The sequence below is a fragment of the Amphibalanus amphitrite genome, unplaced genomic scaffold, assembly GCF_019059575.1.
Source record: "Amphibalanus amphitrite isolate SeventyFive unplaced genomic scaffold, NRLGWU_Aamphi_draft 000599F_arrow, whole genome shotgun sequence".
Classification (NCBI taxonomy): Eukaryota; Metazoa; Arthropoda; class Thecostraca; order Balanomorpha; family Balanidae; genus Amphibalanus; species Amphibalanus amphitrite.
In genome coordinates, this window is record NW_024882093.1 from 381,625 (window position 1) to 398,738 (window position 17,114).

Here is a 17,114-nt window from a genome sequence, read left to right on the forward strand (position 1 = left end):
CTTTGCATGACCGCTGCAATATTCTCGATACAATCCCCTATATGGCATGCCATTCTTTTTTATCGTATTCCAGTCGGTGATAAGATTTTTGGTCGCTGAAGTTTTGAACATTGTTTCTTTTTAATATGCTCAAGAGCTTCTTCCTTATATTCAAGTGAGTCATCTTGTATGTCCTCTGCTAAGAGTTATTTTACGACGATTACGTTAACTTTTTGTCCTAAGTATCCCCACACAATCCTTATCGTCCGTGATAACACGTTGACCTGTCCAGCAACCTTTACGTGGAATGGCATTGTTTTAAACAAAATGTTCTTGTTTTACTCGTTTAACATTAGTGTCTATGGGCGCGCGCTAAGCACTTGGAGCACCGTCGAACTATTTTGCTGCTCTTTTCCAGGAAGTTGCATGCTCATGGATGTAGTCATGTCAGATGATGCACAACTTTTGGGCGTTTCATTGCCATGATATAATTTATCAAAATAATGCCATGCCTACTCATGACCAGAGCCCAAAAAGCATTCCCGATTATGCTGCCCCACCCTGTACGTGTCAGTCAGTAGCGGCGGAACACCTTCAATTAAGGGGGGGGGGGGGGCACTGCCGACTTTTGGTACCATTCTTTCCATGCAACGCCTATAGGGCTAATGTTAAAATGCCAAAATCAAGGGGCACGGTGCCCCGGTGCCCCCCCCCGTTCCGCCGCCTATGGTGTCAGTGGTTTGTGATTCCAATAACTGCAGCACAATGATGTGAGTTGTGACTGTCGAAAATTGATTATTTCATGATGGGCGTACCTTGAGGTCCTCAGCGCATCTCAAACTTCATTTAGCTACTGCTCAAATGTCAAAATTAGGCGTGAGTCAGCTGGACCTTCCGTCGGTGACAGCCTGAGACATTTTTTCACCCCTGTGCGTAGCTCCCTTATTTACGGAGTTAGACAGGGGGGCGAAAAACGCCCCTCCCCGGGCTGCGGTGGTTGGAATTACCCCCCGGGCCCGGCCGGCTTAACAGAAGAGAGAATCTTTCCCCAGAACCCTGCCAGTTCCGAGAAACATCGGTGAGGCGTTTTACCTCAGCGGGGCGACTTGCCCCGGTCTACCCTACGTGTGGACAAAAGTACGTCACGGACAAAAGTACGTATAGCAAATGTACGTAGGGTATTAAGTACGTACCCTACCCTTGGGTTAAGTTGATCAATATGTAATACCTTTCTTATTCTTTATTTAATGAGCATTTGTTACAAGGCATAGCAAAATTTCTCGATGAGTAAATGGGCGAAATGGACAAAGCTATATTATTTGGTATATGAATTTGTCATGAGTTCCCTGTAGTATGGCAACAGAGCAGCAATAAAGAAAAAGTGGCTCAACTTACACTACTATACCCTACTTCTAGCTTACGTACTTTATACACTACGTACTTTTGCATACGAACTTTTGCGTACGAATATTTGCGTACGTACTTTTGGCATACGTAGTTTATACACTACGTACTTTTGTATACGTACTTTTGCGTACGAACATTTGCGTACGTACTTTTGGCATACGTACTTATACACTACGTACTTTTGCATACGAACTTTTGCGTACGAACATTTGCGTACGTACTTTTGTCATACGTACATTTTACACTACGTACTTTTGCATACGTACTTTTGCGTACGAACATTTGCGTACGTACTTTTGGCATACGTACTTTATGCACTACGTACTTTTTCATACGTACTTTTGCGTACGAACATTTGCGTACGTACTTTTGACATACGTACTTTATGCACTACGTACTTTTGCATACGTACTTTTGCGTACGAACATTTGCGTACGTACTTTTGGCATACGAACTTTATCGCGTACGTATATTTGCGTACGAACATTTGCATACGTAGGGGAAAGTGGGGTAAGACGGGCGGGGTAGGAAAGACGGGCACCGGCCCTCTAGCCCAAACCGTTGGCGCTAGCAACCTCTTGTTGTGGTTGGTAATCGGCCGTGTGGTTCTTTGCTGTGAGGTGAAGGCAGAGGTACGCATCTTAAATAGTTTTTGAAAAATTGTGGAAAAGCTAAAAACGTGCCTTGCACTCTAAGCAGAACTATCGTGTTTCGTAGTGTTTTCTGACCTCGCTGTTTCATATTTTGTTTTGGAAATTTGATGAGAGTTTCGTCTTAGGGTGTCATCCAAATGTGTATGCTGGCGAATGAATCCTTTAATTTGGTGCCCGGAGGCGGTGTGATATCCTTATTGGCAGCCGAATGGGGTAAGACGGGCAACAATGATGAAAGGAATGCAAACCATCTGATATTGTTATTTTAAGCTAACTTACGCTGTTCTACATCATTTGCAACGCATTTCCATCGAAATTATTTAAATAGACAGCTTTGAATTTGTTTAATTTTTTCATTACATCGATCAATACCATTACGCCTATAAGTAGCCGTGCGATGCTACGAACCTTACAATATTGACTGTAAGATCAAAAGCCAGATGTGTAAGATGTATTAGCATAATTATTCGGCAGTAAATATGTAAAGAAGTTCAAACTAACGTTGTGCCCGTCTTGCCCCAACATCAGTGCCCGTCTTACCCTCCCCGGTGGGGTAAGACGGGTTTTTGCAGGGTCTTGCTAAAAACACTCTCAATTGAAAAGTATTGGATTTAGACCTTAGGTGTCAAAGGGGCACTGAAAGAAAAATGCCTGAAGATGGTTGTGCTAAATTGGTGAAGCAATCGAAGAAAAGACTTCAGAGGTACAGACCCGCAAAACTAACATGCCCGTCATACCCCACTTTCCCCTACTTTTGTCCTACGTACTTTAGCGATACGTACTTTAGTCCTAAAATCTCTACGAACATAGCATAGATGCAAAAGCTAACCACCCATAGTTGACGTTCCCTAGTAGGGACGTAACCAAGCGGGGGGGGGGGGGCGAAGGCCATGGTCCTCCTGAAAACGAAAAATAAATTAATAACATAAGAAATAAGATAAATAAGAACAGCTGCACCACACCCCCAAACATAATGGACCAAATCCGAGGAGTTTTCCTTTTTTGGAGGGGGCACGACACTAGGCCGTGACCTGTGGCCCCTCCCTGAGCAAAACCCTGGCTACGTGCCTGTTCCTTAGTGGCGCTCCATGAAACCGGTCTTACATGTTACTCTGCCGTACTAGAAAAATGAATATTTTGTCATAAAACCGCGCCAGGCGGTGCTCGGCGCCAACCGCACCGGGCCGGGGATAGCGCACTCAAAATAGCGCCACAAATCATGAAGAAAGTAGGTACCTCTGTCATTGTTTCGGTCAGATCAAAGGCTAGGTCACAGGAGCTCATCCAATGTCAAGTTTTGCATATTTTAGCATTTTATGGCAGATCGGTGCATAGCTCGGGAACGAGCAGAGCTACAGAGCCGCGAAAAAGACGCATTCGATAGCTCATTTAATGTTTCTTTTAAAATACTTCCTTAGATTTGATTTGACCTCTGGTTTCGTCTTAGATAGAAAACATTCTCAAAATAGACTTTTAACGGATAATCTTTTCTGCAAAAAAAAAAAAGACTTTTGACAGGAAACTTTGACCGGCAGAACTAATTACTGAATCGCATTCCTCTCGTCGAGACGCGTCGAATGAACTATAATTTGGCCTTAAAAGGCCATTTTAAAAATCTGAGCTAGGGTCTAGGTCATGACCTTATCGGAGAAAGTTATGTTGCGATACATCAGTCGATGCGCATCCGGCATCGTTGAGCTGAGCACATTCAAGGCATTTTCATTTATCCAGCATGCACCAGCATGCAAACGTTATTCACAAAAGCCTGGTGAAGACCTTTTATGACCTGAGATGACCTCAGGAGCATATACAGGGGCTCCTTGCAATTTTTTCGATTCAGTGTCATGTTTACCTACTTGTTTCCCAGTCCTGGAGGGTGTTCAATATGACTTTCGTCCAAAAGGCACAATAAGGCATATCTCCACATTCGAAGACATAGAACATTTTTCAAGCGCACTGTAAATTGACACTCATACACCAGCTAATTGACACTAATACATTGACACTAATACATTTATCGAACTGGTATATTGAGCATTTCGCAAAACAATAGCCGACGCAGTGCTTTCAGAAGCAGCACACATCAACCTGACAGCACATTTACTTGACACCCTCATTAGCCTCTACTCACTCCATAGTCCATTGAGCCAAAACACTAAAACATAACAGTGGCATTTGTAAAAACAAACTCGCGAACAACGCCACCCAATGCCACCAGCACCCTAAACGTCCCGTCATCTCGGCTCTCACAATATGGACGGCTCTCACCATACAACGATGCGCCCACAATAAAACAGAGGAAACGGTTGATATAAACGATTGATAAACACAACAAAAGACACCACACGACATTTCCACAATACAAAATATATCTAACAAAGTCTCTTATGTAGCCCAATACCAAATTAATAACAAAATGAGCAGTATCCGACGACAAATTCTTTCCTTGTGCTTTGCTCGAAAAACAAACAAAAGATTTTTGCACATTACACCAGTCTTTTATCAGGCCTTCGTTAATCCTATATTTCCACTCCCATCATGCTAAGATTGACCCCGTTCCCTCTGCCATCCTCATAAGTACCGGCATCAGCAGGCCTTTTTTTTTGTCCTACAGCGGCACCACTATGTTACTGTACCTTGAGAGTGGCAATAATAGTCCGCAGTACCCTCGGAGCGGCACCATCAGACCTTCATATTCCTACAGAGGCACCGCCAGACCGCTGTTTTCCTACAGAGGCACCAACAGACCGCTGTTGTCCTCAGAACGGCACTACCAGACCTTCATAGTCCTACAGCGACACCACCAGGCCGCTGTTATCCTACAGAGGCACCACCAGGCCGCTGTTATCCTCGATCCAGTCCAGGTAGGCCGTGACGCGGGTATAGATGGCCGGCATACCGACATCGCAGCCCTGGGCGCTGGTGAAGCTGCTCACCCCCAGTAGAGTGTAGCGGCCGTGCCTCCGCAGCTGCAGCGGGCCGCCCGAGTCGCCCTGAGGGCAGACAGGGGGTCAGCGGACGGCACAAGGCACACACCGCCCGAATCGCCTTGAGGGCAGACAGGGGATCAGGGGACGACCGCCCGAGTCCCCCTGAGGGCAGACAGGGGATCAGCGGACGACCGCCCGAGTCGCCCTGAGGGCAGACAGGGGGTCAGCGGTCGACACAGGGCACACAGTGGGCTATTTGGTGTTGTTCGACAGGGCTACCAATTGAACGGGTTTTGCAAAGGCCTTTTTATGTTGTCACATTCGACCACTATCGCAACCACGCTACAACTATGTTAAATATTGGCATGCAATTACGCTTTCAGAACCTGCTCAAGGGATTACAATACAAATAACTGCATTAGTAAAGTGACTCTAATTTGACAAGTTCCTGCTTCGCGCTCATTACAGATCTCAACTGAGCGGGAATCTAAAAGATCGGTGAGCGATACTACAAACACATTCGCTCTGCGGGGTTCGTCACACAAAAGGAAGGTAGCAGAGGGCATCGAACTTCAGAAGAAAAAGCGGCCCGCATACCTGGCTGAATAGCGCTAATCAGTCTCAAATTGTATCCGTCATCCTAATTCGTTATACCACAGCACTGAAGTTTTGGTATTCAGCCATGTCTGTGGACACTACACGATTGGAAACCAGTGGCTGACGTAAGCTGATAAAAAACTTCAACGATGTTTCGCCATATTTGATCGCCATTTCCCACAAGTGAGTGAGGGCCTAAATGTCATATTCCTGAAAGCGCCCCAATTCTAGTTGGTGTCTGTCTCGTTCCGCTTAGCGCCCATCAGTCAAGGTTTGGATATTTTACATTCACCGTGGTCCATTTTCCGATCACCGTGAACCGTTACCTGACAGGGCGAGTGGAAGCGTCCGTGGCAGCAGATCTTCAGCGGTGTCATGTTGATGGGGAACGAGGCCATGCAGTCGCAGTTGCTTCTGATGGGGACCTCGGCCCGCTGCAGCACGAAACTGCCGCCCTTCTGCGAGGACACATTGAAACTAAGACGGTCATCATGAGTTCGAAGGGACGCGAAGGGTCAAGGGATGCAATATAATAAGTCATGGAAAAAAATATAAAGAACCAAAGTGAACAACATCACTCATTTGCTGCATCTCGTTTTGCGATTGTAAGCGTCGACAAAAGCAGCAGACACATCTGCTAAGTAAACATGTTTCTACGAAACGATAAATTTTAATCAATGAATTTGATATATAAAAGCCAAATCCAACAAATATCCATCTTATCGATATTATCCCTCATCTGCAGTCTCTCGTGAGCTACCTCGCCAATCCCTCCGGCACTACTCACCTGATCATTGTATGTCTTCCCCCATCCGCAGATTTCGGCACGTGCCTCCACGAACGTGTTTCCGACCTCGGAGCGGCGCGGCAGACAGATGGGCCGCACGTGCTCCGTCCACGTGACGTCCCGTGGCAGTCGCACCAGCGCCACGTCGTGCTCCTTGGCCAGACGGGTCCAGTACGGGTGCACACGGTAGTCGTTCGACTCCATCTTCAGTGTCAGGTTGGTCTCCTTGGAGACGTCCAAGTAGCCCATGCTGATGGTCGTGGTGACAGCGTAGTCGACGCAGTGTGCGGCCGTCAGTACCCAGCGGCGGGAGATCAGACTGCCCGTGCAGTAGGTGGTTTTTGTGGTGGACTTTGGAGAGTCAGAGACCAGGTAGACGACCCACGGGTAGCTGCCCGGTAGAGCGTCCTCTCCTCCAAACACGCGGGCCTGAACGGCCGGCCCGGCCAGGCCGCAGCCCTCTGCAATAGGTCGGGGGTTAGAGATGAATGAGACACGCCGCACGCCTATGTGACATTGTGGGATGGACCTAGGGCTGACCTGCCACTCATCAGCGTGGCTTGCTTGATTTAGTGATATTACTGAGTGGTGTTAACACTTTACTATCAAACACATAATAAGACACCAGACACTTTCAGGAGCCAGCACAATTTGAAATGACTTGAGGTCTCAAGCCATTGGCTGTGGACCGTTATCTCATCTAGACGGTTTAATCTCATAAAATGGCCATGGGCCTCCTGAAATAAGCCCACAATAGCTCGCCTCAGAAGTCGGAAGCATAACACGAGTCTCGGTCCACACCCCGCCCTCCGGGCATGAGGTCAGTGATCTACTTGTTATGCAAATGGCGTCATCCATCGCCATTCAGTCGCCGCCATTGTCGGGACAACGTCAGATGGCTGGCCGTCGCCGAACGCAACGTTTACTGTCCAGCATTTGTCGCCAGCGTTTCACGAGGAATTCAGTGCCGGCCTTCACCCGTACTGGACGTAACATAGATGACAGCCAGACGCATTTAGAGGCCTATTTACAACGGCAACAACCGACGGCCGTCTTTATGACTGGCACATTTGCGCCGTCTGATGCGCCGGCTGAATTTTGAGCGAACTTTGTGACACGCTGTGCTTTTAGAATCATTTGAAATTTAAGCAGAGGACGACGAAACCGAGGAAGCATTGGACAGGCTTCAAAGTGTCCAGGAAAATTGCGACAGCCGACAAAGCCTATACGTACACCTTCACTGACACTGAGGATTTGCCTAGCTTCACTTTGTTAATGCAATCATAGACTTTTTGGAACTAGACGAAGTATTTTTTTTTTCTTTGGGAAGACGTGACTCGCAAAATTTTCATTTTAAAAATCAGCGTCCAAAATCAGCGCCGCCACTGCCTCCAAGAAGCCACGAGTTTTCCCCTATCCAGCTCCCTCTACTTCTGTTGGCTGGTGTCTGTTTGACATACGCCCCTGCAGCCGTGCCACAAGTCTGGCCATAAATCTGGCGAGGGCGCCGACCGTGTGTGGTGTGCGTCTGCTGTCGACTATTTACGGCCAAAATGCCGCGGAGACAAATACACAGTCCGTGGGTCAGCCCCTGGAGGACTTCTGACGCATGGTTACAGTCTCAGATTTATAGCATCGAGTCAACAGCAGTGGAACTGCTTTTAACGTTTTTGTGACCGAGCGAAGACAAAAGACACGTTAAGCTATGAGATGAAAAGGTCTAAAATAACCTTGTGAAATGCGGAAGGTGGAATTTTAGAACCCTTCATAATCCTATAATTCTCATTTCCCATGTATAACAGGTGCTTTGTTTATTGCTTTTTCTATTTTAGGCTGCTATAAAGGAACCATAAAATGCTCAAAAACTTAAAAGTATGTGACAAAGCATCACGTAATTAAACGCTTAAAAGCCATATAGCACTTGATCGACAGTCAGAAGAACAATTCTATCTGTTGTAGATAGTAAGTATAACTGTCTCACCTTCGTTTGGTCGATCCACGTCAGGAACAGATTGCTTCTCCTTTGGCCTCTGTGGCTTGGGTTTAGGTTTGGGACTGGGAGTGTCCACCCTTCTCACCGGCTGCTTAGCTGCGTCTACGTTCTTCTGTTCATTTTTGCTCTTTTGACTGGAGCCCTTCTTCCTGTTACCCTTCTGGCCATCAATAGTAACGTCTTCATCAGGCACATCCACTCTCCTTGAACCTTCTTTGGACTCATCTGCATTGTTTGCATCCTCCGGGACGCTCTCGTCTATCCTGTCGAGGGTGGTCTGGGTCGCTTCATTCACTGACCGCTCTGTCGTTAATGTCGCTTCTGTCACGGGACGTTGCGTGGATTTATCTGCACCCGATTCCTCTGACTGAGAAGTTGGAGCATTTTCTGCCGTTGTTTCCTGTGTCTGAGACTGTTCGATCACCCCTGGCGCCTTGCTCGTGACCACGGGCCGACGTGACAGCCTCTGTCCCCATGGCTGTGGCGTGGTGGGGAACTGCTTCGGACGCGGGGGACGCAGATGTGACATGACCTGCGCACCATCAGCAGTGGCGTGGAGCACCACAGGATGAGGCGTCACCACGTACGGCACCACCTTCAGCGGAGACTCGGTGGTGTTGCTGGTGACGCGCTCCCTCCGGAAGAAGGCTGGCGGCCCCTTCTCCGGATCGAACGGAGCGGAGAACCGGATAGGTGTGAAGATGTACTCCACCTTCTCCGGAGGAGTGAATCCGCCGGAGTCCTGGTGAGGAGGGATGTGCTCAGCGGACTGACTGGGAGGAGCGGGCTCGACCTCGAGCTGGTCGTCGTCGACAAACACAGCACTCCAGTCGCTAGGTTCGTCCGACAACACCGGCGCCTGTCCTTCGGTGGATGTCGCGATGCTCTGTATGTCCGAATCTCCCGTCAAAATCCTCGCCTTCAGCAGTTCTGCGAGCGACCTGCGGCGTCGGCGTCTCTCGTTCGGGAACCTGATGTACCCCGCCGGGTGGTGGTGGGCCACCCTCTGGATCGGCCTCCGCAGGCGCCTCGGGTTCCTCGAGCCTCCCCTGGAGCCGCGCGAGGGGCCGCGGAGTCTCGACGGTGGTCGCGCTGGCCTGCTCTGCCGGGGCGCCGAGTAGGGGACGAACAGACTGGCCAGTCCCTGTAGGGCGCCGATGTTGGGACGTCGCGGAGGCGCAGGGGCGTTACCACCGCCCGGGGTCGGACGACGGTAGCCGGGGATGTTAAGCAGTGGAAGGACCTGCTGAAAGCCGCCGGTGATAAGGGACTGTGTATCGACAGGTCGCTGCGCCTGCTCCTTGAACTCCTGCTGATCTGGCTGGGGCTGAAACTGCTCCTGAAACTCTTGCTGTTGGAACTGCTGCTGCTGGAATGGCTGTTGGAACTGTTCCTGAGGTTGAAACTCTTGTTGCTGGAACTGATGCTGCTGACTCGGCTGGAACTGCTGGGGCTGAAACTGCTGCTGTTGCTGGTGCTGTACTCCCTGTGGCTGGAAGTTGTTCTGCGATCCCTGCTGCTGATGTTGTTGATGTTGCTGTGGTCCTATCGTTCCCTCCGACCCGCTCGGACCGGACTCATACTCCACCAGACCCTGCGGCGGCCTCTGCACCGCCGCACCCCACACCTGGCACGAAAACCCGCGCCGCTGCACAAAGTCGTCCGAGAAGAAACCCATCTTGAGCGCCTGTCCGGGCGCCGCGCGCCTGGTGAACGGTACCGCCGCACACTGCGTCACATCCACGCCATACACGGTATGAACCTTCCTGTTTACCACCGCACCGGGGAACTCCAGCATGTCCCCGGTCACCCGACCGAGCACACCCGTCCCGAACGTGTCCACATCTGTGCAGACCATCACCACGGAGGTGTAGGCGTCAGTCGGCGTCAGTACCAGCTTCCTGCACTCGTTGGGCGGGTACGGACCCGGGTAGTTGGTGGAGGTCAGTGTCAGTGGAACGCCCGGCTGCACGGCGTAGTATTCGTGAAGACAGTTACCACGGACCTCCGTGTGCTGAGCGCTGCTGGCACTGGGGTCCGGCTCCGTCGGCTGTTGTGGAAGAAGATGGTTCTTCAGCAGGCTGAAGAAGTCGATGGCCCGGTCACGGACGTCGTTTGAATGGCAGGACGAGAAGAGCTGTGGGTAGAGGCAGTGGTCAGAGATGGGTGACAAGAAATGGAGAAGGGAGAGAGAGAGAGAGAGAGAGAGAGAGAGAGAGAGAGAGAGAGAGAGAGAGAGAGAGAGAGAGAGAGAGAGAGAGAGAGAGAGAGAGAGAGAGAGAGAGAGAGAGAAAGGGAGGGAGGGAGATAGAGAAAGAGAGACTGCAATTTATCCGAAATACATAAAATATTCAAGCACAGTAAGAAGCGCATAAATTTGGAAACAAGCCGGCTTGTCTCCGACGTCCGACTATTCCCGACGTCATACATCTCCCTGTCTCTTACGAGACACAACAAACATGTCAGCGTTTACCAACTACCATCGCAATCTTTCCCTCTCCCAAACACACACTTCCTTTACCGTACCATCGGTACAGGGTGCACCTGGCCCGTGTTTAGCCACCACCGTTGTGAAACTCCCAAACTGCCCGCGGGCATGACTGGACATCGCATGAGTGACGTCACAATGTTACGTCACCGGTCAGGGCTCCGGGTCGGTCGCTGCAGCAATGATGAGCCCACAGAGCAGCGTCATTAATATTACGTCACGCGAATAGTTCCGAAATATGCCCGGGTGGGACGGAACGGTCGGGTTCTTGGGAATCCGGAAAGGGTCCTGAAGCGGATGCTTGGGAAAGGAGGATATGGTCCTTGTAGGATCCGGGTGAGGCAATAATATTGGTCCGGGTGTGAATGGGTTTCAGAATTAAAATGTAGAGATATAGTTATGGTGGTCAAGAAGTGTTCTAGCTGAAAAAATAAAAACTTTAGATCATATTAATTACAAAGCTCCTGCATATCTTATGCGTAAGTTCTAGCCATGTTGATGACGTTCTATATTGTTGGGCTGATTTTCAGAGTGACTGTTGTGGACTAATCGGAAAAGTGGCGTAAGGTTTGGTCCGGCGATGGTGGCGCTAGTTTCCACGAAGTCGTGACAAAAACGAGATCTCACGCGCCACGAGCTGTGACGACACGTAACTCAATCACGGTATGAGAATGACGCTGGTCAAGGGATGGAAAGGAAACGGCAGGAAAAAAAAACACGAAAAGAAACAGGGCCGGAAGTGTGTGATGAGAATCAGACAGAATATGGAAAGAGGAAGAATATATGATGACAGCCAATAGGATATGAAAGAGTACAATCAGACCAATGAGAATTTAGTCGTGGCGATAGCGTTTCCACGGAAAAAGACACTGTTGCTACACTACATAATTGCTCCAGCACTCGGATACCAGGTCAACCACAAAATAGCAATGTGCCCCAATGGCGTTTTTCTTCTCGTTATAAAAACAAGCTGCCTCGTATGTCGTATTCCATCAAATAATCTTGTGCAAAAACTCAACAGTGGCCTGGATGATCACCGCATTGTAGGAGATCAATCACATTGCTCTAGATTCTTGGCAACTCCTCTGCACATTACAGAAATGGCAAACCAACGAAATACCACACAGATTCGGGGCAGCGGTGAGGTTTTTCAGTGCAAAAGCTGGGGTAGTTCATCACCGGCATGGCAAATAAAAACGAGAACGGCCAGCAAAGAAGCCATGATGCAAAAGAGCGTGGCAATACGATACAAAGGCCGTTCCCTGGCGACCAGGCTAAGGAAAAACAGCGGCACCGTCCCAGGTCAGGGCTGCGGTCTATCAGAGGGCAGTCTTTGTTTGCGTTTTGATGCCTCTGTTTATGATTGTGTGATTATGTGCATAGCTCCTGCAGCGGACATGCAGGATCCAGCTAGACGGTAGCTCTGAGTTATTCTCATTCATCATTGTTGCAAGGAAAGACACTTTTATCGTGAATAACAGTAAAATAAACAATTAGAGTCGGAGTGGATCAGTGGAGTAAGGGCAATGGATGAAAGAGCGGACTTGAGGATAATGGCCAGTGATGTAAAAAAAAACTTATAAACCACGTTCTCTGCCAACTTTGCCACGCTTAAGGTACACCAGGCTGCAACAAACATCAACAAACTTTTCTCAGAACTGGTTCTCGATAAAGATCATAATTGATAACTAATGAAAGTTGTCCATTCAGTGCAATTAAAAAAAAAAAACTGAATTACAAACGATCCAGTGCATTATTGCTAGCATAAAACAGTTACAATAAGCAAATGTATTCCTCCAACTTACCAGTGTCAGAAGAGTGGCGACTGCAGCAGCCCTCCTGATCACCGTCAGTGGCTCCATCACTGTCTAACCACCGCGGACCGCGCGCCACACGTACTGTCTGACCACAAAAAACGGATTGCGGTAGACGTTTTGACTTCACTGCACCCGTCTCATCCTGATCAACGCATTCAAACTGCAGCTAAATGACGCTTTTAGCATAAGGAAATCTCGTAATTTGCCACAAAGTTTCGATCCACTCTGACTAGCAAAACGCGCACCTCTCGCACCCCACTCGCGCTCGCACGTCGGCTCGCGCGCCGCTCGCGCCGCTAGTTCCGCGAGTATTCTGCCGGCCAGTGGAGACAGCGCTCGACCGGGAGAGACGGTGAAAGTGCAGCGGCCTGGCTGGCCGGCCACGGCGGTCACTGTGGGACGCAGGAAGCGCCGCCGCACCGCCCTCAACCTGGCCCAGCTGAGTCCCGGGGAGAGTTCCCAGCCGCCGGCCCCTGTCGTCACCGTGAATAAATCGACTCGTATGCGTGTGGATACGGCTGCGGGACAGCGACCCGCTTCCTGAGAGCGTGCGTTCTGATTGGCTCGTGGATGGGAGATCAGAGATTATTTTGTTATTATAGACAGGTGGCTGGTGTGATGGGAATGCTCGAAGTCACGGGCGTGACGGACGCGCACGCAACTGTTTGTGTGACGAGCAGGTGACGCACAGGAGCGGACACTGCTGTTGGCCACTGGACTCCACTCGAACAGCCACTGCGTTACACCACGACTGAGCCAACACAACACCAGGCGACCTCACTGTGGACGACGCAACACCGACACTACACAGTACACTCGCCACTGGATGTGTGTAATGTCTACTGACGAGCTGCGTTTCTCGGTAGACGTCAACACAGAAGCGTGGATAGACGGTCAAACGACTTTCGTAGGCGCCAGGGAGACTCTCTTCGTCTATCGGCAGACACCAGGTACACACTTCTTCCCTCGCTGTTCCTCGCCGACTGCCCTCGTCCGTAGCGAAGCGCCGGCCGAGCCGACCGGCCCGCTCCGCTCACAGTGAAGCACTGCTTCGCTCCCAGGCACCCCGTATATTAGCTCAGCTATCCAGCTTTGTCATGCACGACTACGGCCGATGGGTCGTAACGAGGCCTGACATGGCGTTATTAGGGCTGGTCTGACGGCCCCGCGGGTCACACGAGGTCACCCAACGGTACAGGTCACAGGAACCGGGGCAGTGAACTCGGTATCATAAGGTATGTACCATCAAACAGTGAGAAGCTCTCAGCTCAGTCGTGCAGCCTGACCTGACTCTGGTGAAACAATCCAGGTGGACGGCTGCAGGAGGATGGGAAAGGATAAAAGGTAGTTAAATATGAGGAGGAAAAAGTAACCAGTTACAGAGAGAGAGAGAGAGAGAGAGAGAGAGAGAGAGAGAGAGAGAGAGAGAGAGAGAGAGAGAGAGAGAGAGAGAGAGAGAGAGAGAGAGAGAGAGAGAGAGAGAGAGAGAGAGAGAGAGAGAGAGAGAGAGAGAGAGAGAGAGAGAGAGAGAGAGAGAGAGAGAGAGAGAGAGAGAGAGAGAGAGAGAGAGAGAGAGAGAGAGAGAGAGAGAGAGAGAGAGAGAGAGAGAGAGAGAGAGAGAGAGAGAGAGAGAGAGAGAGAGAGAGAGAGAGAGAGAGAGAGAGAGAGAGAGAGAGAGAGAGAGAGAGAGAGAGAGAGAGAGAGAGAGAGAGAGAGAGAGAGAGAGAGAGAGAGAGAGAGAGAGAGAGAGAGAGAGAGAGAGAGAGAGAGAGAGAGAGAGAGAGAGAGAGAGAGAGAGAGAGAGAGAGAGAGAGAGAGAGAGAGAGAGAGAGAGAGAGAGAGAGAGAGAGAGAGAGAGAGAGAGAGAGAGAGAGAGAGAGAGAGAGAGAGAGAGAGAGAGAGAGAGAGAGAGAGAGAGAGAGAGAGAGAGAGAGAGAGAGAGAGAGAGAGAGAGAGAGAGAGAGAGAGAGAGAGAGAGAGAGAGAGAGAGAGAGAGAGAGAGAGAGAGAGAGAGAGAGAGAGAGAGAGAGAGAGAGAGAGAGAGAGAGAGTAAGGGAGAGATAATGAGAGACACAGACATAGAGAACAAAAAAATAAATAACATAGATATGAATATCAGATATGCAGACCGACAGGGAGAAACGGTCAACAAGGATAGAGGAAAAAGACTGTTATATGAGGTCAAAATTGGGCAGAAAGAAAACCGGAGGAATATAAATAGATGAGATGGGCAAAACATAATGATGGGCAAACAGATGAGGTTAGGTAGCGGCGAGATAATATTTTATTTCCACGCTTTCCCAAACAAATGGTTTTGACTTTTATTAAGAATTGGAAAAAATGCTGTGGGTAAGGCAACACGAATGTATACATACACCATACACCATATACCATAAGTCATCGGATCTGACGGCTCATCTCTTACAACTCCTGAAATTGCCAAACGGGAGAGTCGCAACACAGTCTCCCTTCTCCGAAAAAATACAGCCCTGGCACTACCAGTGTACACTCTAAAGTGATGCCCATTGCAAGACCATGCAGACATCGTGCAAGATCCGACCTATAAGTTGTGTCAGCAACCGCTCAGACGGTGCATACCATGCAGACCTCAATGAATAGTCAATTTCTGTAGAAAGTGAGCGCCCATCTCATAGCTGAAGTCTGAACAAAACTAGAAGCCTGGATATGGATAAGCTCATGCGACTCAGTACGAAAGTTTCTTGACCTCGCTGTTTGAACACCAATGAATTGGGGTCGGTCTCCCACACGCACGTACAAATACAATGGATGGATAGGTATTTACTTTGCTCCCACTTCCTGCTTGCCCTCGCTATTACCTAACTGTACCGACTATGAACACAGATGACCGGTATTACACGGCAGTTAAACGTGCCGTCGTGACCGCCGGAATGGGACCACGGGTCGCTATTCGTGGGATCGTTGTCCTAATAGCCTGAGATGCAGCGGTCGGACGTAAATGTAAATGTAGCGTACCCGCGCTAATGACGCACTGCTGGTGGCATCTGCGCCCAACGCTGGAAGAAACTACCCTCAGAATATTTGTGTTACTTATCCTCAGAATAAGTAAAGTAACGCTCATACCAGTCTACACAAGTGTTCGATCACACTAAAAGTCACCCTACCAAAGTTTGGGACCAATAAGACCAGCCCATTAAGTTTTGAGCTGGATTCCTAAATACGGGTATGTTATGAATAGACAAAATGAATAGGTTTGTGTATGTTACAGTGTGTCCGCGAAATCCGTGAGTTCGCAAATTCACTGGTCGATCCTAGGGGCTCCGCGGAGTCACGTAAACTCTCGTGAATCCGCGTAATCACTGCCGTGGCTTCGCGGATTTACAAGAGTTTTCAGTGCATCCGTGAAGTCACTGAAGAGTCGCGGGGATCTGCGAACTTCCTAGTTAGTCCGCGGACTAGCGATTCTTTTTCAGTGAATCCGCGAAATACCGATTCTTTTCAGTCATATATACGAGTTAACATGATTGGAGCGGACTTCAGCCGTCTATAGTACTATTCAAGAAGGCTGCGTCTGTCCGTTACCGAGGTCCTGATGCGGTGAATATACAGTATACACACGGCACATACCTCAAGTCGGATGGACCCCATGGTTTTTCGCTAATTTCTCGCGAAAAAGCAGCGCTGATCACGACGAAACTTTCGGTACCCTCGAGTTCATCAATTTTACACCTAGCCTAAAATTTTCATGACCCTAACCAAACTGACCTTTTGTCCTGTGACCTATTTCTTGAGACAATGTTTGGGCAGAATCGCGAATCGGCGTACGTCAGCTTACATTATCCGCACGTTTTTAGTCTTTTTGTGGCTTTAAACGTTGCCACATGTGTAATGATGTTGATGCAATGCATTATGGTGGACGACAAGGTCACGTTGAGGTCAGTTCAAGGTAAATGACCATTGATGACCTTGGTTCACTTTTTGAGTTTTATTTGTTTCTAGAGTGTTTTTTTGAGCTGATTTCGAATTTAACAGCTATTTGAAAATTTACGTTAAGTAGTTTTGTCGCCTTCGTAACATTCTTCAAAGCTGTCAATGGTAGTCGACACCTACTATGAATAGCAAGCAGGACGCCTATTGGTTGACATGACCTAACATAACCCGACCTGGCATATCTGCATGAAGCGATCGTCTGTGATAAAAACTAGCATGAAATTCGTGATCAGCACCCCGAAATACCCTGTAACATCCTCACTTTACGGAGTTCTAAGAGGGCCCGATTTTTCCAACTTTTTAAGTCATTGACCTGACTTGGAAAGTCAAATGATGACCTTAGACTTTTGCGAAATTGCGAAATTAGCGCAATTGCGAGGTCGAGGTCCACTCAGATAGTTACATAACTATTTACAGCAAATACCCACGTTTAAGTGGAATAGTGCTGCGAGCAAGTTTTTTTATAATCTAAGAAAATAGTACCTATTTACAAA

The 17,114-nt window shown here is 48.9% G+C and overlaps 1 protein-coding gene across 1 annotated transcript; it reads right to left on the bottom strand.

Annotated features, from left to right (window-relative positions):
• Positions 1 to 4,056: 4,056 nt before the first annotated feature.
• On the bottom strand, positions 4,057 to 14,048 carry LOC122394570 (serine proteinase stubble-like). Its single transcript, XM_043391547.1, has 6 exons — positions 12,640 to 14,048; positions 8,335 to 10,483; positions 6,354 to 6,814; positions 5,893 to 6,024; positions 4,874 to 5,032; positions 4,057 to 4,843 (listed from the first exon to the last, which is right to left on the bottom strand). Exons 1-6 carry the CDS (start codon positions 12,694 to 12,696, stop codon positions 4,829 to 4,831), a joined length of 2,973 nt encoding a protein of 990 aa, XP_043247482.1. The 5' UTR covers positions 12,697 to 14,048; the 3' UTR covers positions 4,057 to 4,828.
• Between the last annotated feature and the right edge of the window lie 3,066 nt (positions 14,049 to 17,114).

What these genes read in the sequence shown, in the direction of transcription:
- LOC122394570 (XM_043391547.1), bottom strand. Translation starts at nt 12,696, where the DNA reads ATGGAGCCACTGACGGTGATCAGGAGGGCTGCTGCAGTCGCCACTCTT. An exon ending in TCGCCACTCTTCTGACACTG is followed by an intron (nt 10,484 to 12,639) that starts GTAAGTTGGAGG and finishes CTCTACCCACAG; the next exon opens with CTCTTCTCGTCCTGCCATTC. An exon ending in CGTGGATCGACCAAACGAAG is followed by an intron (nt 6,815 to 8,334) that starts GTGAGACAGTTA and finishes GACCTATTGCAG; the next exon opens with AGGGCTGCGGCCTGGCCGGG.